Source organism: Bubalus bubalis, chromosome 18 (assembly GCF_019923935.1).
Source record: "Bubalus bubalis isolate 160015118507 breed Murrah chromosome 18, NDDB_SH_1, whole genome shotgun sequence".
Taxonomy (NCBI): Eukaryota; Metazoa; Chordata; class Mammalia; order Artiodactyla; family Bovidae; genus Bubalus; species Bubalus bubalis.
The window spans coordinates 49379250-49402058 of NC_059174.1; the positions used below are offsets into that span (position 1 = coordinate 49379250).

The 22809-nt window shown below is 43.5% G+C and overlaps 1 protein-coding gene across 2 annotated transcripts in view; it reads right to left on the bottom strand.

Annotated features, from left to right (window-relative positions):
- Positions 1-796: 796 nt before the first annotated feature.
- LOC102403709 (cytochrome P450 2B4-like) overlaps positions 797-22809 on the bottom strand; it is a 33502-nt gene continuing 11489 nt past the window's right edge. The window contains exons 2-9 of one of the 2 annotated variants that reach the window (XM_025269141.3): positions 16602-16764; positions 16363-16512; positions 15508-15668; positions 14904-15080; positions 13546-13687; positions 12184-12371; positions 6432-6573; positions 799-1832 (exon numbers count right to left, since the gene is read on the bottom strand). In XM_025269141.3, the coding sequence (XP_025124926.3) occupies positions 1624-1832; positions 6432-6573; positions 12184-12371; positions 13546-13687; positions 14904-15080; positions 15508-15668; positions 16363-16512; positions 16602-16764 (1332 nt within the window). In that variant the 3' untranslated portion in view covers positions 799-1623. Of the gene's footprint in view, positions 1833-6431; positions 6574-12183; positions 12372-13545; positions 13688-14903; positions 15081-15507; positions 15669-16362; positions 16513-16601; positions 16765-22809 lie in introns of both variants that reach the window. The other variant, XM_044930678.2, reaches the window with a different exon arrangement.

Genomic DNA, 22809 nt, shown 5'->3' on the forward strand with positions numbered 1-22809 from the left:
CTGAAAGGTGAAGAACACCTTCCTTCCATTACCCTGATAGAGAGTAAAACAAAAATAGGGCATCCCTGTTCTCGAATGTTCCTAGCAGCTCCATTCACAACATCCAAAAGGTGGAAGCAACCCACATGTCAATCAACGGATGAATGAATACACAAAATACACATTGTGTGGTATTTCCACACAATGGAATATTATTTGGCCATAAAACGAATGATGTACTGATACCTGCTACAATATGATTCAATCCTGATAGTTCAGTTCAGTTCAGTTCAGTCGCTCAGTCGTGTCCGACTCTTTGCGACCCCATGAATCGCAGCACGCCAGGCCTCCCTATCCATCACCAACTCCCGGAGTTCACCCAGACTCATGTCCATCGAGTCAGTGATGCCATCCAGCCGTCTCATCCTCTGTCATCCCCTTCTCCTCCCGCCCCCAATCCCTCCCAGCATCAGAGTCTTTTCCAATGAGTCAACTCTTCTCATGAAGTGGCAAGCTAAATGAAAGACCCAGAGAAAATCACTTACTGTATGATGCTATTTATATGAAATTTCCAGAATTGGTAAATTCACGTGAAAAAAAAGCACACTAATGGTTGTTGGGGGTCAGTGGGAGGAGAGAACTGGAGACTGACATATTTTAGCAGGATGGAGTTTTGTTATGGGATGATGAAAATGTTTTGAAATAGATGGAATTGATCCTTACACAACATTATGATTGGACTAAGTGCCATTGAAATGTACACCTTAAAATAGCTGTGGTTAATGTTACAATATGCAAATTTTACCTGAAAAGAGAGAGAGACATGGAGCACAGATAGCCATTGTCCAGAAAGAACAGAACTTTATTTTGGTTTCAATGATATTGGAGGATAAGATCAGAGAGGTAAAAGAGCTATTTTGGAGTCATGCAGCGCAGAAGTTGAGGGCTGAATGAGCCCTTTCAATTCAACGGAGGAGGGGGGCAGGGGTATGCAGAGTAGATGGAGACAAGGGGAGGCAGGCAGGAGATCTGGTGCTGATGCTGCTGTTCTGGGTAAGCTTGGCTCTAAATCTTGCCCTCCTCTGGGGCCTTAGTTACCCTAACTGTTCTAGGGATGGTGGTAACACTAAGTTATTGAAGGTAATTCTTTTTTTTTTTTTTTAATTTTTATTTATTTGTTTGTTTTTGGCTGCACTTGGATCTTTGTTGCAGCACGTGGGCTTTCTCTTTAGTTGTGGCAATTGGAGACTACTCTCTAATTGCGCTGCTCGAGTTTCTCATTGAGGTGGCCTCTCTTGTTGCGGAGCACAGGCTCTAGAGCAAGGGCTTCAGCAGTTGTGACACACAGACCCAGTTGCCTCGTGGCATGTGGAATCTTTCCAAATCAGGAACTGAATCTATGTCCTCTGCACTGCTAGGCTAATTCTTTACCAATGGACCACCAGGGAAGTCCAGCCCGTATTTCTTGACCCTGAAATATCCTCAGTCAACAGTACAGGCCATCTAGGAATAAGTGGTGATTACAGCAGGATGGATGGAGAGACCACAAAAGGGACTTTCCACAGGAGAAAGTGAGCAGGGTGGAGCCTGCACATGTTAATTCTGGACAGAGGCAGGGGCTGGATGCAAGGACTCAGAGGACATCTAGGCTTCTTCTTGCCCTCCCCCTCCTCTGCGGGGCAGGAAGCGGACCTGGAAAAAAGGAGGTGGTCTCCCCAGCCCATTCTCCCTTGGCGAGAGGTCGATGTCTTCAGGGGCCTTGGGAGACCCCAAAGAGAAGTTCTGCAGCAGAGTGGTCAAGAAGAGGAAGAGCTCTGAGCGGGCCAAGCTCTCACCCAAACAGAGGCGTTTTCCTGCGGGTATAAGGGAGAGAGTATCATTGGAGGATAAGATCAGAGAGGTTAAGGAAACTATTTTGGAGTCACACATCATAGAAGTTGAGGGCTGAATTAGCTATTTCAACTTGAAGAAGGAGGAGGGCAGGGGTGTGCAGAGTAGATGGTGACAAGCAAAAAGTAAAAGTTTATCAACATGAAGCTGAACTTGAGAACATTTGGTTGCCCCATTCCCCAAAACCCCAGGATATTTGCATGTTCATTTACATAGATTTACATGCGAGGTGTTCTGATCCTATTCTTGTCCTCAGTACCAACACCACCAACAACGTTAGTAGGGGCTGAGAGTGGGGGCGGGCATAGGGTGAGCAGTGCTCATACATTTCTATCTCAGTTATATTTCAGTTCTGCCTCCTCTGGGATTATCCAGTACAGTGCCCTCCTCTGTCCCTCCTGGTACCAAGTCCTTTTGTGTCTCATTTTTTTGTGTGTCTCTGGTTAAGTATACTGTCAACTAAGCCAATTTATGAGAAAAAAAATGTGAAAATGCTGGAGAAATCTGTGGCAATATGCTCTAGGTATGAAGACCATGAGAGATGAGTTCAGGGGAGCTGAAACTTTTGGCCTACCCTGGAGTAGGCGGGCACCTGGCTGATCAAATATTGACCTACATCTGATCATTTGGTCTAAACTTCTCAGTGTCCCCACTCTTCTGGCCACCTTGACCTTCCTCTCAGCTCCTTGGTCCTACCCACAATCAGCAGCCAACAAAGTCAGCCTCCCAGACCCAATCCCCACACCCCAACCTGTGGAGGTTCTGACTGGCCATGCCCACTTCATGCTTATAAAGACTTGAATAGCACTCTGTTCACCTTTGCCCCCATTTTTCTGACTCTCATAACACCTACTCATGTCTCCCTGCACGATGAGTTTGACCACCACAAATTGTCCCATCGAGATGGAGCCCTAAGTATCCACTGACTTCAGCACAGGCTGTGTCCACTGGAATAACCAAGGGTGAGGTCAGCATGTCCCTGGGCTGGGCTAGAGTTTCCACTATATCCTGTTGACCCGCAGTCTCATGGGAAGGAAAGGAGCCCAGAGAGCTGCCTTGAGTGTGTGGCTAAGTTCACTATGCTTCATAAGTATTCATAGATCATCTCTGGGTGTATAACATCTCAGCCACATTGAACTTGGATGGGATTTTCTTAGTCCCACGAAGTGAAGGCTAAACTTATACATGTCACACTGTTTTCCCTGTGTCTTCATGTTTCAGGATAGAGCCTCCGTTAACTCCCTTTTCTACATGACTGTCATGGTTTGGGATGGGCATGTTGCATGATCAGGAAAACAATCTTTTGGCTCTCAGTTGCTGAGATATTCAGAGAGTTTATCACAGCTTAGCCCTGCCCTGACCTCCATAGATCATGACTTTCTACAGGGGCTTGGCCAAGTCCCCTGAACCCTGAGCCTCTCTTTTTCCAATTCTACAAGAGAGAGAATGAGTCAACACTCAGACGTCAAAGGAGCAAAGCAATTTGATCATCTTGACAGGAGCTGAAAAGATTACTACTCAATATAACATCCTGATCAAATTTTTCAAAAAATAAAATCTTGTTGTAAAATAGACATTAAAAAGATCTTTCCTTAATTTCATTTAGAGTTGAGAAAAATTGGGACCTTCTCTGGCAGTCCAGTGGTTAGTATTTTGCATTTTCACTGCAGGGGACACATGTTCAATTCCCAGTCAGAGATCTCAGAGCCCACAAAATGTGCGCCGTGTCCAAAAAAAGAGAATAGAATTGAGAAAAATATATGGTAGGATCACTGACTCAATGGACATGAGTTTGAGCAAACTCTGGGAGATAGTGAAGGACAGGGAAGCCTGGCATGATGCAGTTCACGGGGTCACAAAAAGTCAGACATGACTTATTGACTGAACAACAAAATATGTTAGAATAGCCATAAAATATCTGGAATAGATCATAGCCATCATTAAGCTTAAGAGAGAAAAGAAAAATATTCTCCTTAAAATTAGAAGTCACTACTTTTACTGTCATTACTATTACTTCCCATGTTTCCAGAGGTGCTAGCTCATATTAGGGAAAACATATGACTTTAACAGAAGAAACAAAAAAGTCAAAATATCATCTTTTGCAGATGCAAATGCCAATTATTTGGAAAACCCAAGAGAATGAAAAATGGTTAGTTGTAAAAGTAATATAAGGAAATTGTCTGTTATGACAGAAATATACATTTCAAAATACCAGTGGATTTCTGATATACCTATTCTAAAAATTTTAAATACTACATCAAAAGATTGCTGTGAACTTAATCGTGTCCTTTCAGAATTTATATGTTGCAGCCCTACCTCCCAATGCAATGGTATTTGGAGAAAGGATCTTAGAAAGTAATTGGGTTGATCTTTTCTTTTTGGCCGCCCCTCATGGCATGTGAGATCTTAGCTCCCTGACCAGGGATGGAACCCATGCCCACTGCAGTGGGAGTCCAGGGTCTTAACCACTCGACCACCAGCAAAGTCTGGTTATTAGGTTTGCATGCATGCTTGCTAAGTCACTTCAGTTGTGTTGGACTGTTTGCGACCTATGGACTGTAGCCTACCAGGCTCCTCTGTCCATTGGATTCACCAGGCAAGAATACTGGAGTGGGTTGCCATGCCCTCCTCCTAGGGATCTTCCCAACCCAAGGATCGAATCTATCTGTGTCTTTTACTTCTCCTGCATTGGCAGGCAAGTTCTTTACCACAAGCACCACCTGAGAAGCCCTTAAGGTTTAGATAAGCTCATTAGAAAAGCTCCTTAGGCCTCCATGAGGGAATAGTGTTCTTTTTTGTTTGTTTGTTTAAAAATTATACCGTTTTCTATTCTCTAAACTTTCAACAATACATTAGCTTTATAATCAGAAGAAAAAGCTACTAATAGCAACAATCTCTTCTCATGTTTCTTAGGAATAAATCTATCTAGAAGTATTCAAAACCTAGTTAAAAAAAATTCAACTGATATAGAGGTGATTCAAAGGAAATGCTATCTTCTTGACTGTGTGTGTGCTCAGTCCTGTCCAACTCTGTGCGAGCCCACAGACGGTAGCCTGCCAGGCTCTTCTGTCCATGGAGTTTCCCTGGCAAGAATACTGGAGTGGGTTACCATCTTTTCCTCCAGGGGATCTTCCCAACCAAGGAATCGAACTCATGTCTCCTGCATTGGAAGGCATATTCTTTACTACTGAGCCACCTGGGAAGCCCTTCTTCTAGACTGGGCTGTCAAAGTTATTTGAATTTGTAAAGCTGTCAAAGTTATTCAATGTAAACTACAAATTCAGGTTAATCTTAATAAAATTTCAGGGGGAGTTTTTGAGACTTTGACAAAATAATTCCAAAGTATACTTGGAAGGAAAACAAAATATGTTTAAAAAAAAGAAAACCCATAGAACTATCTATAGAAGAAGAGTAATACAGAGAGACTAGCAACTGTAAAATAATAAAACATATTTCTTGGGTAGAAATAGTCAAGCAGTATTATATAGCTAGAAAGACAGATGAGTAAATGAACCAGATTTAGATCTACTCAGATTGAAATTTTTTAAATATGATAAATTTCAAGTCAGTGACTAAAAGTTGAATTATTTTATAGATGGTTGAATTAGGTTGTTGTATAGTTGCTCAGTCGTGTCTGACTCTTTTGCAACCCCATGGCCTGTAGCCCACCAGGCTCCTCTGTCCTTGGGATTTCCCAGGCAAGAATACTGGAGTGAGTTGCCCTTTCCTTCTCCAGGGGATATTCCTGACCCAGGGATCTAATCTGTGTCTCCTGCATTGGCAGGTGGATTTCTTACCACTGAACCACATGGGAAATCTGATTGAATCAGGGCACACATGCAAATCCAAGAATGAATATTCCTTAAATCTCTGTTCTTTAAGTGCCTTCTGAACCTCACGCTAGTCCATGGCTTGGATTAACAATTGACAAACAAGAAATAAATCACCGAATCTCCCTTCTTTTCTCTTCCTTCATTTTTACTATTCTTTCATTTTCTTACCTATTGTCTGTGTATCTATCTGTGTATCCATGTATGTAGCTATTTATCTACCTATCTATCCATCTATCCATCTAAACCTTTGTGTTCGTATACATACTAATAAAAGGACATCCTCTGTTATTAATAAGTGTGGTTGAGTGGTAAGTTACAGGTGATTTTCAAATTGAATTTTATTATTTCTTGCTTTGTATAAATTAGAAAAATAATGGTTATTTTCATTTTCAGAGAAAATGTGGAAAATGCCTTTCCTTGATTTCGGCACATAACAGGTGCTTGGTAATGGATCATTTATTTGTCTGTTATTTTGAGCGTGCATGTGTGTGTCTGTGCTGTCACTTTATCTCTATCACTGAGTCTCCATCTTCCTCCTCCATCGTACCTCATCCTTTCTTTTCCCCTTCACACTATCTTTGTCTCTGTAGATGTCTTTCTATATCCTTCAGAATTGTCATATTTTCCCAAAAACGTTCACCTAGTGTTTGGAGTTGGATCAAGAAAGAGAGTTACACACAGAGTGTGAGCAAGCAGGCATTTTCATGGGGAAGAAAGAGCATGACTTACCCATGGAGAATGGGATGAAGACTTCCGGCTTCCTGAAGTTGCCCTGCGCATCCAGGAAGTGGCCAGGATAGAAGGTATTTGGCTTCTCAAAGTGGCGTGGGTCTTGGAGGGCAGAGCTCAGGACGGGGTACACGGTAATGCCCAAAGAGATGTTAAAAACAAGTGGAACCATCAGTTCATCAGTTCAGTCGCTCTGTGGTGTCCGACTCTTTGCGACCCCATGGGCAATGGGGCCTCCTTGTGCATCACCAACTCCCAGAGTTTACTCAAACTCATCTCCACTGAGTTGGTGATGCTTTTCAACCATCTCATCTTCTGTCATCCCTTTCTCCTCCTGCCCTCACTCTTTCCCAGCATCATGGTCTTTTACAATGAGTCAGCTCTTCACATCAGGTGGCCAAATTATTGGAGTTTCAGCTTCAACATCAGTCCTTCCAATGAACACTCAGGACTGATTTCCGTTAGGATGGACTGGTTGAATCGCCTTGCAGTCCAAGTGACTCTCAAGAGTCTTCTCCAACACCACAGTTCAAAAGCATCATTCTTCGGCGCTCAGCTTTCTTTATAGTCCAACTCTCACAACCATACATGACTACTGCAAAAACTGTAGCTTTGACTAGACAGACCTTTGTTGACAAAGTAATGTCTCTGCTTTTTAATATGCTGTCTAGGTTGGTCATAGCTTTTCTTTCAAGGAGAAAGTGTCTTTTAATTTCATGGCTGCAATCACTATCTGCAGTAATTTTGGAGCCCAGAAAAATAAAGTCTGACACTGTTTCCACTGTTTCCCCATCTATTCACCATGAAGTGATGGGACCAGATACCATGATCTTAGTTTTCTGAATGTTGAGCTTTAAGCCAACTTTTTCACTCTCCTCTTTCACTTTCATCAAGAAGCTTTTTAGTTCTTCTTCACTTTCTGCCATAAGGGTGGTGTCATCTGCATAACTGAAGTTATTGATATTTCTCCCAGCAATCTTGATTCCAGCTTGTGCTTCCTCCACCCCAGCATTTCTCATGATGTATTCTGCATATAAGTTAAATAAGCAGGGTGACAATATACAGCCTTGACATACTCCTTATCCTATTTGGAACCAGTCTGTTGTTCCATGTCCAGTTCTAACTGTTGCTTCCTAACCTGCATACGGATTTCTCAAAGAGGCAGGTCAGGTGGTCTGGTATTCCTATCTCTTGAAGAATTTTCCACAGTTTATTGTGATCCACACAGTCAAAGTCAATAAAGCAGAAATAGAAGTTTTTCTGGAACTCTCTTGCTTTTTTGATGATCCAATGGATGTTGGCAATTTGATCTCTGGTTCCTCTGCCTTTTCTAAAACCAGCTTGAACATCTGGAAGTTCATGGTTCACGTATTGCTGAAGCCTAGCTTGGAGAATTTTAAGCATTACTTTACTAGCATGTGAGATGAGTGCAATTGTGCAGTAGTTTGAGCCTTCTTTGGCATTGCCTTTCTTTAGGATTGGAATGAAAACTGACCTTTTCCAGTCCTGAGGCCACTGCTGAGTTTTCCAAATTTGCTGGCATATTGAGTGCAGCACTTTCACAACATCATCTTTCAGGATTTGAAATAGCTCAACTGGAATTCCATCACCTCCACTAGCTTTGTTCATAGTGATGCTTTCTAAGGCCCACTTGACTTCACATTCCAGGATGTCTGGCTCTAGGTGAGTGATCACACCATCATGATTATCTGCATCGTGAAGATCTTTTTTGGACAGTTCTTCTGTGTATTCTTGCCACCTTTTCTTAATATCTTCTGCTTCTGTTAGGTCCATACCATTTCTGTCCTTTATTGAGCTCATATTTGCCTGAGTGTTCCCTTGGTATCTCTACTTTTCTTGAAGAGATCTCTAGTCTTTCCCATTCTGTTGTTTTCCTCTATTTCTTTGCACTGATCACTGAGGGAGGCTTTCTTATCTCTCCTTGCTATTCTTTGGAACTCTGCATTCAAATGGGAATATCTTTCCTTTTCTCCTTTGCTTTTCACTTCTCTTCTTTTCACAGCTATTTGTAAGGCCTCCTCAGACAGCCATTTTGCTTTTTTGCATTTCTTTTCCATGAGGTCTCCTGTACAATGTCACAAACCTCCATCCATAGTTCATCAGGCACTCTGTCTACCAGATCCAGTCACTTAAATCTATTTCTCACTTCCACTGTGTAATCATTAGGGACTTGATTTAGGTCATATCTGAATGTCTAGTGGTTTTCCCTACTTTCTTCAATTTCAGTCTGAATTTGGCAATAGAGTTCATGATCTGAGCTACAGTCAGCTCTCAGTTTTCTTTTTGCTGACTGTATAAAGCTTCTCCATCTTTGATGGCAAAGAATATAATCAATCTGATTTCAGTGTTGACAATCTGGCTATGTCCATGTATAGAGTCTTCTCTTGTGTTGTTGGAAGAAGGTATTTGCATTCTCTTGGCAAAACTCTATGAGCCTTTGCCCTGCTTCATTCTGTACTCCAAAGACAAATTTGCCTGTTACTCCAGGTGTTTCTTGATTTCCTGCTTTTGCATTCCAGTCCTCTATAATGAAAAGGACATCTTTTTTGGATGTTAGTTCTAGAAGGTCTTGTAGGTCTTCATAGAACCGTTCAACTTCCGCTTCTTCAGCATTGCTGGTTGGGGCATAGGCTTGGATTACTGTGATATTGAATGGTTTGCATTGGAAACGAACAGAGATCATTCTGTCTTTTTGAGACTGCATCCAAGTACTGCATTTCGGACCCTTTTGTTGACCATGATGGCTGCTCCATTTCTTCTAAGGGATTCTTGCCCACAGTAGTAGATATAATGGTCATCTGAGTCAAATTCACCAATTCCAGTCCATTTTAGTTTGCTGATTCCTAAAATGTCAACATTCACTCTTGCCATCTCCTGTTTGATCACTTGCAATTTGCCTTGATTCATGGACCTAACATTCCAGGTTCCTAGTGGAGGTGATGGAATTCCAGTTGAGCTATTTCAAATCCTGAAAGATGATGCTGTGAAAGCGTTGCACTCAATATGCCAGCAAATTTGGAAAACTCAGCAGTGGCCACAGGACTGGAAAAAGTCAGTTTTCATTCCAATCCTAAAGAAAGGCAATGCCAAAGAAGGCTCAAACTACCGCACAATTGCACTCATCTCACATGCTAGTAAAGTAATGCTTAAAATTCTCCAAGCCAGGCCGCAGCAATACGTGAACCATGAACTTCCAGATGTTCAAGCTGGTTTTAGAAAAGGCAGAGGAACTAGAGATCAAATTGCCAACATCTGCTGGATCATTCAAAAAGCAAGAGAGTTCCAGAAAAACTTCTATTTCTGCTTTATTGACTATGCCAAAGCCTTTGACTGTGTGGATCACAATAAACTGTGGAAAATTCTTCAAGAGATAGGAATACCAGACCACCTGACCTGCCTCTTGAGAAATCTGTATGCAGGTTAGGAAGCAACAGTTAGAACTGGACATGGAACAACAGACTGGTTCCAAACAGGAAAAGGAGTATGTCAAGGCTGTATATTGTCACCCTGCTTATTTAACTTATATGCAGAGTACATCATGAGAAATGCTGGGGTGGAGGAAGCACAAGCTGGAATCAAGATTGCTGGGAGAAATATCAATAACCTCAGATATGCAAATGACACCACCCTTATGGCAGAAAGTGAAGAAGAACTAAAAAGCTTCTTGATGAAAGTGAAAGAGGAGAGTGGAAAAGTTGGCTTAAAGCTCAACATTCAGAAAACTAAGATCATGGCATCCGGTCCCATCACTTCATGGCGAATAGATGGGGAAACAGTGGAAACAGTGTCAGACTTTATTTTTCTGGGCTCCAAAATTACTGCAGATGGTGATTGCAGCCATGAAATTAAAAGACACTTACTCCTTGGAAGGAAAGTTATGACCAACCTAGACATCATATTAAAAAGCAGAGACATTACTTTGCCAACAAAGGTCTGTCTAGTCAAGGCTATGGTTTTTGCAGTAGTCATGTATGGATGTGAGAGTTGGACTATAAAGAAAGCTGAGTGCCAAAGAATTGATGCTTTTGAACTGTGGCGTTGGGAGAAGACTCTTGAGAGTCCCTTGGACTTCGAGGAGATCCAACCAGTCCATCCTAAAGAAGATCAGTCCTGGGAGTTCATTGGAAGGACTGATGCTGAAGGTGAAACTCCAATACTTTTGCCACCTGATGTGAAGAGCTGACTCATTGCAAAAGACCCTGATGCTGGCAAAGATTGAGAGCAGGAGTAGAAGGGGACAACAGAGGATGAGATGGTTGGATGGCATCACCGACTCAATGTACATGATTTGGGTGGACTCCAGGAGTTGGTGATGGACAGGGAGGCCTGGTGTGCTGCGGTTAATGGGGTCGCAAAGATTCGGACATGACTGAGCGAGTGAAGTGAACTGAACTTAACTGATGCAATATTGCTCTTTACAACATCGGACCTTGCTTCCATCACCAGTCACATCCACAACTGGTTGTTGTTTTTGCTTTGGTTCCGTCTCTTCATTCTTTTTGGGTTATTTCTCTACTGATCTTTAGTAGCATATTGGGCACCTATTGACCTGGGGAGTTCATCTTACAGTGTTCTATCTTTTTGCCTTTTCATACTGTTTATTGGGCTCTCAAGGCAAGAATAAGTGGTTTACCATTCCCTTCTCCAGTGGACTTCATTTTGTCAGAACTCTCCACCACGACCCATCCATCTAGTGTGGCCATAGATGGCATGGCTCATAGTTACATTGAGTTAGACAAGGCTGTGGTCCATGTGATTAGATTGGTTACTTTTCTGTGATTGTGGTTTCAGTCTGTCTGCCCTCTAATGCCCTTTCCCAGCACGTACCATCTTACTGGGGTTTCTCTGACCTTGGACCCAAATGACCATTAACAAAGAGTGGCTGAATCTATTAATGTGCCTCCACAGCTGATAATGAGCTCTATAGTTGGTGGCAGGAATGTTTAAATGACTCTCCCCCATTTGGTTGCTAGTGTCCCATCCCTCCAGGTATCCTTACCAACCACCCTGATCCTTCATTCCCAAGACCCCTTGGTCTACTTTATGATCCATCAACTAAAAGGTTCATATCAGACAGCAGAGCCCTATAAAGAGCTGACTCCAAGACTGGAGCCAGAATATAACCTGATGGGTGCTGTTCATTGGGTGATTCAAAACTGTGGATATCACCTCTAGGTACACCTATGCTCAGCAAAGTAAGCTCCCACACACACAAAAATGAGTTATAACCATAGGCATTGACCTGAACAATATATCCACAGCAAACCGTTATATTAAAAAAAAGAAAGGCACACTCACATACACACACACACACACACACACACACACACAAATTGCAAATTGTGCTAGATGCATAGGAAGACAAGGTCACTCAGTTGCAAAGTGACTGCCACAGTATGAGCCAATTGTTGTGTGTATGGATATATATAAACACATGGATTCATATAAACATTAAGAAGAAATTATTTTAAAAGATTTAAAAAAACCAACTCTACTGTATAACAAGCTTCAAAAGTATATTCTATTTTCTCCAGCAAACCTAATATCTTGTAAAGGTAATAAATATGACTGAACAAAAGAAAGAAGACTTCAGTATATTTGTAAAATCTCTTCTCTTCCATAGAAATCTGGAAATGAAAATTCTTATCATAGTCCAACAACCAGATAATGAGCCATAGGACTGGAGGCAAACAGCACCTACAGTCAAGATTTGTGACCCTGCTGGTCTCACCTTAGGGAGGTAATATCCTCGGAAGTGAGTGTCCTTGGTGACAGAGTGGGGGACACCAACAGGGACTAGGTCACTGAATCTCTGAATCTCGTGGATGACGGCATCTGTATAAGGCATTTTTGCCCGATCTTCCAGAGCTGGGAGACGGTGTGCACCAATCACTCTGTCGATTTCTGCCTGGACTTTCTCTGAGAACAGTTCAGGTGGGAGGAGGGTATGTCAATAAATGCCCATAACAGTGGACTCAACCAAGTGACCTGAAAATGACCTGCAGACTGATGAGAGGGTCTTGTAAATTCTTTTCTAAGATATTGGCTTATCATTCCTCTCAATGAAAGCATCAAAAAAGAAAGTTAGAAACTTGTTTGTGAAGAAGTCTTACCTGTTATTTCTACTCTAGTTATGAATTATGACAGGGGGTAACTTGGGTAAGGATGGGTGGGTGGAAATTCATTCAACACTTAATGGTGTTTTTTGCTTTTCCAACTAAAAATGAGTTGTAGCTGAAACTGGTGTCATCTCCTTTTGTCACACTCATGCACTATGTGATTTTAGATAAGTCATTTCCTCAGGCTGGCCTTAAATTCATTCTTATGAAACAATGGAGTTTGATGAGGTGAGAGTTTCTCCAAGTCTGATCTGCAGACATCAACATGAGAACCAATGAAGGTGCTTTTTAATTAGTTGTAATTTGGCAATATATATTAAAAAGTCAAGTTCTTAGTCCACCTCAAAGAGTAGTTGGCAAGAATCCTGTACTTTAGTAGACAGCAAAATGCACTGTAAAAGGTAATGCTTTACGTCAGGAGCAGTCTTTGAAAACCAGAAGGCACCTTACCATCACTCAGGGCAGATTGCAAAACACTTCGTAAGTACAAACACCTTCTATACCAGACGGTGTTTGCCTGCATGAAAAATTCTTTGTAAAGTAAATCCTAAAGTGCTTTGTCAACTTTAAAGAGCTTTGTCTCTAGCAAACTTTTATTACAAGTTACAAATGCCTATGTGCTGTGCTTAGTTGCTCAGTCACGTATGACTCCTTGCAATCCCATGGACTATAGCCCACCAGACGCCTCTGTCCATGAGGATTCTCCAGGCAAGAATATTGGAGTGGGTTGCTATGTCCTCCTCCAGAGGATCTTCCCAACACAGGGATCCAACCCAGGTCTCCCCCATTGCAGGAGGATTCTTTACCAGCTGAGCTACCAGGGAAGCCCTTGGGGTGGTTTGTTCCCCCCCCCACCCCCACCCCCAGATCCTCAGGACAGAAGTTATCTGTCTTAGCCTATCAGCCTTCCAGCATGGCCTTACAGACAGACCCTCATTCCTCCCCTGCCCCCACCTCCCATAAGCCCAGCTCACCTAAGACATCAGGGTTCTTAAGAAGGAGTAGAAACCCAAAGCAGAGTGTGGAGCTGGAGGTCTCTGTACCAGCAAAGAACAGTGAGAGCACCGTGTGAACGAGATTCTTCTGGTGAAACTCACTCTCAGGATCTAAGCGCTCCTAGAGATGGAGATGGCTGATTCTTAACATTTCACCCTGCAGAAATTCCCAGTTTCTGAGTCTTATTATCTCCCTACCAACACCATGTTCCTCTGTGCCAGTTATTCTTTTTCTTGAAACTTTTTTTCTCTAATCAAGGCCAAAAAGGTACCAAAAGGGTGAGCTCCAGAGTGAAAGTGCCTGGACTTCAAATTCTGGCCCTAACATTTACCAGCTGTGTGTATTTGGGCAAGGAATATAACCTTTTGGTGCCTTAGCACATCCTTATGGAGTCACTTTGATAATGTATGATAAGCTCAATGAAAGTTAGAGGTTAATTTGTTGATGTCATTGCTGTTGTTGATTTTCTCTGTCCTTGGGTGTCATTGCACTCCCGATTGGCCTTTGCAGCTTACATTCCAGGGATATTGCTGAACATATTTAACAACTAGTAGGCACTTGCCAGAACAGACATTGGTCTCAATCAGTTAGAACAGATGTGGGCTTCTGACTAATCAGAACAGACTCAGTTCTGTGTCTCAGAATTGGGGGAACGAGTGAGATCCATCTCAGAGTAAGCTTACTGGGCCACATGTTAACTCCTTGGTCTTAATCTCTTTAAACGCATTCCAGAAGGAAGGCTTGGAGAGGATTAGGAAGGAATAGAGGGGAGGGATTGGACCATGGACTGCTTGCTAATCCTTAGGGAAGTATTTCAACATTTAAAGAACACATACCTCCCACACAAAGATACTAGCTCAATGTCAGTAGTGTGTCTATCACTCTCTTTCTGGCTCCCCCAGGGCAGACCTTGCCTTGTCCATATTTAACAACTGGTATGGCTCTTGCCAGACCAATCAGAACAGACATTGGCCTGCACCAATCAGAACAGACATTGGTCTTTATCAATCTGAATATACATGGAGCTTGACCAATCAGAACAGACTTGACTCTGTCACAGCTGGGGGAAGGCGTGAGCTGTGTCTCAGAAAAAGCTTACTGGACACATGTTAACTGCTTAGTTATCAGCTCTTTAAAGGCTGTTGGGAGGAAGGCTTGGAGAGGCATAGGGAAAAATGGTGGGGGATTATGGATTTTGGCTTTCTTGCTGATCCTTAGGGAACTACTTCAACGTTTAAAGAACACGTACATCGCACCCAAAGATATTAGTTCAATGTCAGTACAGTTTCCATCGCTCTGTTTCCCATCCCCAACGCATATCCTGCACAGGTCTTGCCTTGTCCATGCGAAGCAGGAAGGAATCAATGAAGTCCTTAGGGCCACTGGGATCCAGCATCTTCTGGTGCCTCTCCATGTTCTCAGTGATAAAATCTTTCACTTCTTCAATCATGCTGTACAAGCGGGTGTGTGTGCCAGAAAAGTGTTTCAAGATGCCCGGAAAGATTTCAAACACCTACAGGGCAGCAGACAAGGTGCAGAACCCATTGTATTCACTTGGCTGGTTCTGTGAGTGTTGATGCTCTGAGCTGCACATGTAGCAACATCTAAAGGGTATCGTTCACCCTGTGGACTTGGAGGGTGTGCCTCCCAACTGAATGTGCATGCACACACTCACACACACACACACTCACACAAACACACACACAAACAGTGGTGCATGGACCTCTGCACCCAGCCCCAGTCACTCTCACATCTGCTGAGGTTCCTTCTCTCGAAGCCCGTCCTGTCCAAGGCCTGATTCAGACCCCCAAACTGACGGATGGTCTCACCTGGGAGGGCCACTAAACCTTCCATATTTAGTGTTCAGGACAGAAAGTATCTGATCTCTTCCTGGGGTCCACCACCCTAATTGCTGGCCCACTATGCAGTTGATGACTCACCTGGGTATAGAAGGAGCAGAGAATGATGAAGATTTCATTAAGTAAATGTAGCAGCTGTAATAGTCTAGGGTCCTGGTAATTAAAGCGCTCACCAAAGACAATGGAGCAGACTATGTTGGCGGTGATGGCGTTAAAGAGGAAATGAGGATCCAGGTAGGCCCCTGAGGAGAGAGGTCTGTCATGGGGGGAGGGGTCCCCTGCACAGTCCTTCTGGTTGGCTCTGACCTGACTGGTGCCATTTCATCCTAGCTTCTTTGATTAGTTTCTTTGTCTTTCTCTTGGCTGACTGGGTTTTCATTGGGTATCTAAGATTTTCTTTCTGAAAGTCTTCACCTCTGAGTCTCTTGTTGCTTTTCTTGTTCTATGTCTTGGGCTGACTTTCTCTGGTCTTTTCATTCACTCTTTCTTTCAGACTCACTCCTTCTCTGTTCTCTTGCCACATCTTTGTAGCCCCTCTCCTTAGCCTCATTGACATTCTGTGTTCCCCTGACTTTAATAACTCCCTACTCCCTTTACTTTTTGCTTTCACTTTTCCTTGCAGCTTCTGTTCCTAGATTTATTGTGTCACCTTCTCCATATCTCTCTGTCTTGCTTTTGCTGTGTTTCTCTCTGTCTGTGCTCTCTGTGCTTCTGTCTACTTTATCTGCCTCTCCCTCTCTCTTTGCTAGTCTCTGTCTCTCTCTGTTTTTCCTCATTCTCTTTCTCTTTTTCTGTCTCTATCTCCTTCTCCTCTCTTTATCTGAACCTGTTTCTGCCTCTCTCTGTCTTTGTCTCTGGATCTCTCTTTATCAGTCACATGCCCTCTCCCTCTCTCTCACCCCATCTCATCCCCACCTCCACCCAGCCTGCACTCACCCTGGGATTTCTGAAGCTCCTCCACCAGACACTGAGCCTCCTCCTTGATTCGTTCCTCAATACTCCGCTTCCCCATCCCAAAGTCCTTCATAGTGGTCACAGAGAATCGCCGTAGAACCTTCCATGACTTTCCGTTGGCAAAGACCACACCTGATGGTGGGGCGTGGAGGGAAGGTTGAGAAGACACATGGGATGTTCCCTCCTCCCCTCCCTAGTCCTCACCCTCATCCCCCACTCACCTGTTCCCTGGAAGACAGGGTCAATGATGGCGATGTGCCCTCGGCCAGAGAATGCCTCGGCCTGATCCACCAGAGCCTCCTTCATTGCTTCGTACCCCCACAGGATGACAGCAGGCCGAGACCCCAGATAGATGGTAAAGACATCCCCATATTTCTCCCGCAGCTGTGGGGGCAGAGTCCAGGTCTCACTCTCTGACTCAAGAGAAGGATCTCCACCTCACCCCTGGATCACACCTCCCAGTTAGTCTACCCTGCAGGCTGCAGCCCCATCAGGGAAGAGCAAAGACTGGAGCTCTATGGTTTCCTTCCAACCTCACATATATCACCTGACCCCAAGCATCCACCTCTGTTGACTTTACCCTGAGCCCTCCCAGCTTTGCTTTTAAGAATTACAGAGGGCATGGTCCTAAGATGGTGGAGGAATAGGACAGGGAGACCACTTTCTCCCTGACAAATTCATTGAAAGAACATTTGAACGCTGAGAAAATTTCTGAACGCTGGCAGATGACATCAGGCACCCAGAAAGGCAGCCCATTGTCTTCAAAAGGAGGTAGGACAAAATATAAAAGATAAAAATAGAGGCAAAAGGGTTAGGGATGGAGACCTATCCCAGGAAGGGAGTCTTAAAAGAAGGGAAGTTTCCAAGCACCAGGAAACCCTCTCACCGGTGAGTCTGTGGGGAGTTTTGGAATCTCAGAGGGCAACATAACCAGGAGGAAAAATAAATAAATAAATAAAACCCACAGATTATTTGCCTAACGGCAACTCCCAGCAGAGAAGTAGCCCAGATGCTCGCATCCGCCATCAGCAAGCATGGGCTGAACAGGGAGGCACAGGCTGCAATTGCTTAGGGTAAGGACCAGGCCTGAATGTCCTGAGGGCAATCTGAGGGAGCTAATGTGAGATAGCAACCCAAATTGTGGGATAGCCAGAGAGAGAGTGAGGGAAAAAAGAGAGAGAGAGAACTATCCCACAAAAAAGCCCTAACATAAGGCACTGCAGGGCCCGCTCACAGAACAAAGGACTAAGCTAATACCAGAGAAGAGCTAGCCAGCTGTGGACCAGCCCATCCCCTGCCAGAGGCAGGGAGGCAGACAGGTGGCAGCCAGAGCCAGAAAGGGGCAATCTTGGCCCCAGAGATGGCATCCTCTACCAAACTGCAAGCAGGCTCCCAGTTGCTAACCAAGACTTCTGGGATTCTGGACAGTTGACATCCACTGGGAGGGTCACAGCCAGAGATCTGCCCCCCAGAAGAGACACACAGTACACCTGAGATGGCGTGCCTGCTGTGTACCCAGGAAACCGAGTGGCTGGGACAGGGGAGGCAATAAGACACACCCACTACCCGGGGAGAGTGTGCTCTCCAAGCACCTGGTCCCTGAGCTGCTCAGACCTGGGAAGTGCACACAACCCAGGGCCCACTTTAGACAGTTCCTCTGCAGAGCCTGAGCTCTTTAGCACTGTAGACTGGAGCCTGAGCAGTGTAGACTGGGAAAGCACACATGCCGTGAGCAGGGGCAAACACAGTGTGGCCGAGACACTGTGAGCACTCCCCACACACACCAGTGATATTTGTTTGCAGTGTTCCTCCCTCCCCACAGCACGATTGAACAAGTGAGCCTAAATAAGTGACCACCTTCACCCCCGTGTGTCAGGGCAGAAATTAGACACTGAAGAGACCTGCAAACAGAAGAAGCCAAAATAAACAGAGGGAACTGCTTTGGAAATGACAGGTGCAACAGATTAAAGCCCTGTAGTTAGCACCGACTACATTGGAGGGGCCAATAGATCTTGAGAAGTATAAGCTGAAGCAAGAAACTATCTGAGACTGAACTGACCCCACACTGCCTGCAACAGCTCCAGAGAAATTCCTAGATATATTTTTACTATTATCATTTAAAAAATTTTTTTAATTAAAAAAATTTAAAGTCCTCTATTACTCCTTTAATTTTCATTTTTATAACCTACTATTACCTTTCCAAAAAAAGACCCTATTTTTGAAGCAAACTTCATATATATTTTTATAATTTTTGTGATTTTTTTTTTTAATATTGTATTTTTGAGAGTCTAATCTCTACTCTGGATTTTTAATCTTTGCTTTTTGGTATTTGTTATCAATTTTGTACCTTTAAGAATCCAATCTTCAGCACCCATTTTTACTTAGGAATGTGATTAATGGCTTGATTACTCTCTTCCCCTTTTGACTCTCTTTTTTCTCCCCCAGGTTACCTCTATCTCCTCCCTCGCCCTTCTCTTCTCTACCCAACTCTGTGAATCTCTTTGTGTGTTCTGGGATGTGGAAAACACTTAGGGAACTGATTACTGCCTAGATCTGTCTCTCTCCTTTTGATTCCCCCTCTTCTCCTCCTGGCCACCTCTATCTCCTTCCTCCCTCTGCTCTTCTCTGTGTAACTCCGTGAACCTCTCTGAGGGTTCCAGACTGTGGAGAGCACATAGGAAATTGATTACTGGCTAGATTGCTCTCTCCCCTTTTGATTCCCCTCTTCTCCTCCTGGTCACCTCTATCTCCCTCCTCCCTCTTCTCTTCTCCATGTAAGTCTGTGAACCTCTCTGGGTGTTCCTCACTGTGGAGAATCTTTTCACCATTAACCTAGATGTTTTATCATCAGTGCTGTATGGATGGAGAAGTCTTGAGGCTACCGTAAGAATAAGACTGATACCAGAGGCAGGAGGCTTAAGCCTAAAACTCGAGAACACCAGAGAACTCCTGACTCAGGGAACATTAATCGGTAAGAGCTCATCCAAAAGCCTCCATACCTACACTGAACCAAGCACCACCTGAGAGCCAACAAGTTCCAGAGCAAGACATAACATGCAAATTCTACCACAATGCAGGAACATAGCCCTGAGTTTCAATATACAGGCTGCCCAAAGTCACACCAAACCCATAAACATCTCAAAACTCACTACTGGACACTTCATTGCACTCCAGAGAGAAGAAATCCATCTCCACCCACCACAACACTGACGCAAGCTTCCCTAACCAGGAAACCTTGACAAACCACTCGCCCAACCCCACCACAGGGAGGAATCTCCACAATAAAGAGGAACCACAAACTGCCAGAATACAGAAAGGCCACCCCAAACACAGCAATCTAAACAAGATGAAAAGGCAGAGAAATACTCAGCAGGTAAAGGAACAGGATAAATACCCACCAAACCAAACAAAAGAGTAGGAGAAAGGGAGTCTACCCGAAAAAGAATTCGGAATAATGATAGTAAAAATGATCCAAAATCTTGAAAACAAAATGGAGTTACAGATAAATAGCCTGGAGACAAGGATTGAGAAGATGCAAGAAATGTTTAACAAGGACCTAGAAGAAATAAAAGAGAGTCAATAATTAATGAATAATGCAATAAATGAGATAAAAAACACTCTGGAGGGAACCAACAGTAGAATAATGGAGGCAGAAGAGAAGATAAGTGAGGTAGAAGATACAATGGTAGAAATAAATGAAGCATAGAGGAAAAAAGGAAAAAAAGAATTAAAAGAAATGAGGACAACCTCAGGGACCTCTGGGACAATGTTAAATGCCCCAATATTCGAATCATAGGTGTCCCAGAAGAAGAAGACAAAAAGAAAGGTCATGAGAAAATACTTGAGGAGATAATAGTTGAAAACTTTCCTAAAATGGGAAAGGAAATAGTCACCCAAGCCCAAGAAACCCAGAGAGTCCGAAACAAGATAAACCCAAGGTGAACACCTCCAATACACATATTAATCAAATTAACAAAGATCAAACACAAAGAACAAATATTAAAGCAGCAAGGGAAAAACAACAAATAACACACAAGGGGATTCCCATAAGGATAACAGCTGATCTTTCAATAGAAACTCTTCAGACCAGAAGGGAATGGCAGGACATACTTAAAGTGATGAAAGAGAAAACCCTACAACCCAGATTACTGTACCCAGTAAAGATCTCATTCAAATATGAAGGAGAAATCAAAAGCATTACAGACAAGCAAAAGCTGAGAGAATTCTGCACCACCAAACCAGCTCTTCAACAAATGATAAAGGATCTTCTCTAGACAGGAAACACAGAAAGGGTGTATAAACTCAAACCCAAAACAACAAAGTAAATGGCAATGGGATCATACTTATCAAGAATTATCTTAAAAAAAAAAAAAAAAGAATTACCTTAAATGTAAATGGGTTGAATGCCCCAACCAAAAGACAAAGACTGGCTGAATGGATGCAAAAACAAGACCCCTATATATGCTGTCTACAAGAGACCTACCTCAAAACAAGGCACACATACAGGCTGAAAGTGAAGGGCTGGAAAAAGATATTTCACACAAATGGAGACCAAAAGAAAGCAGAAGTAGCAATACTCATATCAGATAAAATAGACTTTAAAATAAAGGCTGTGAAAAGAGACAAAGAAGGACACTACATAATGATAAAAGGATCAATCCAAGAAGAAGATATAACAATTGTAATATATAGGCACCCAACATAAGAGCACTGCAATATGTAAGGCAAATGCTAAGAAGTATGAAAGGGGACTAATTAAGAAAGTCACAGGGAGGAGCCAAGATGGCGGAGGAGTAGGACGGGGAGAACACTTTCTCCCCCACAAATTCATCAAAAGAGCATTTAAACATCGAGTAAATTCCACAAAACAACTTCTGAATGCCAGCAGAGGACATCAGGCACCCAGAAAAGCAGCCCAACTCTTCGAAAGGAGGTAGGAAAAAATATAAAAGACAAAAAAAGAGACAAAAGAGGGAGGGACAGAGTTCCGTCCCGGGAAGGGAGTCTTAAAAAGAGAGAAGTTTCCAAACACCAGGAAACCCTCTCACTGCCGAATCTGTGCCGAGCTTTGGAAGCACAGAGGGCAACATAAAAGGGAGGGGAAAAAAAAAATAAACAATTAAAAATCGCGGATTGTGAGCCCTACGGTAACTCCCCCAGCGGAGAAGCAGCGCAGACGCCTGCACACGGCATTAGCAAGCGGGGGCTGGGCAGGGAAGTGCAGCGCGGGCTGTGTCCCTTAGAGTAAGAATCGGGCCGAATGTCCTGAGTGCTATCTGAGCAAAATAATTTGGGCTAGCAAACCAGACTGTGGGATATCTACCACGCGAAAAGCCAGCCCTAACCTAAGACACCGTCAGGCCTGTGCACAGAACAAAGGACTGAACAGAGATAGCCGGCTGCAGACCTTCCCCCTCCGGTGACAGGCAGCCAGAGCCGGAAGGGGGCAATCGCAGCCCCAGAGAGACACTATCTATAAAACTGTAAGCAGGCTTCTTTGCTAACTAAAACTTCTTGGGGGTCTGGATGGTCAACAGCTGCCTGAGAAGGTGCGCCGGTTTTACACCCAGATAACCGAGTGGCAGGGAGGCGATAAGTCGCAGCATTGGCGCCCGCCAAACACCTCATCACCTGAGCTGCTTGGATCTGGGAAGAACACAAAACGCAGGCCCAACCGAGTCTGCGCCTCTGAGGACTACCTGAGTGCCTGAACCTGAGCGGCTTGGACCTCGGAGCTCAGCCCAGGGCCGGCCTCTGATTGTTCCCGGCGGAACAACCTAGAGCCCAAGCAGTGTGGGCAGGGAGGCTACACGCACCGTGAGCGGGGGCAGACCCAGTGTGTCTGAGGCACTGCGAGTGCATGCCAGTGTTATCTGTTTGCAGCATCCCTCCCTCCCTCCCCACAGCGCGGCTGAACAAGTGAGCCTAAATTAAAAAAAAAAAAAAAAAAATAGTGTCCTCAACCATCCCCTTTGTGTCAGGGCGGGAACCAGACACTGAAGAGACCAGCAAACAGAAGAAGCTATAACAGAGGGAAACGCCTTGGAAGCTACAGGCTATAGATTAAAACCCTGTGGTTACTACGGATTACATAGGAAGGGGCCTATAGATCTTGAGAAATATAAGTCGGACTAAGGAACTGCCAAAAATGAACTGAACCCACAATACTCACAACAAAACCAGAGAAAGACCTAGATATATTTTTACTATTTTTACGATCAATCTTTCTTTCTTTTTTTTTAATTAAAAAAAAAATGTTTTTAAGTCCTCTATTGTCATTTAATTTTCACTTTTATAACTATTACTTTGCAAAAAAAAAAAAGACCCTATTTTTTTTTCTTCTTCAGCAAACTTCATATATATATTTTATAATTTTTTGACCATGTTTTTTTTTTTTCTTTTTTCTTTTTCTTCTTTTCTTTAACATTG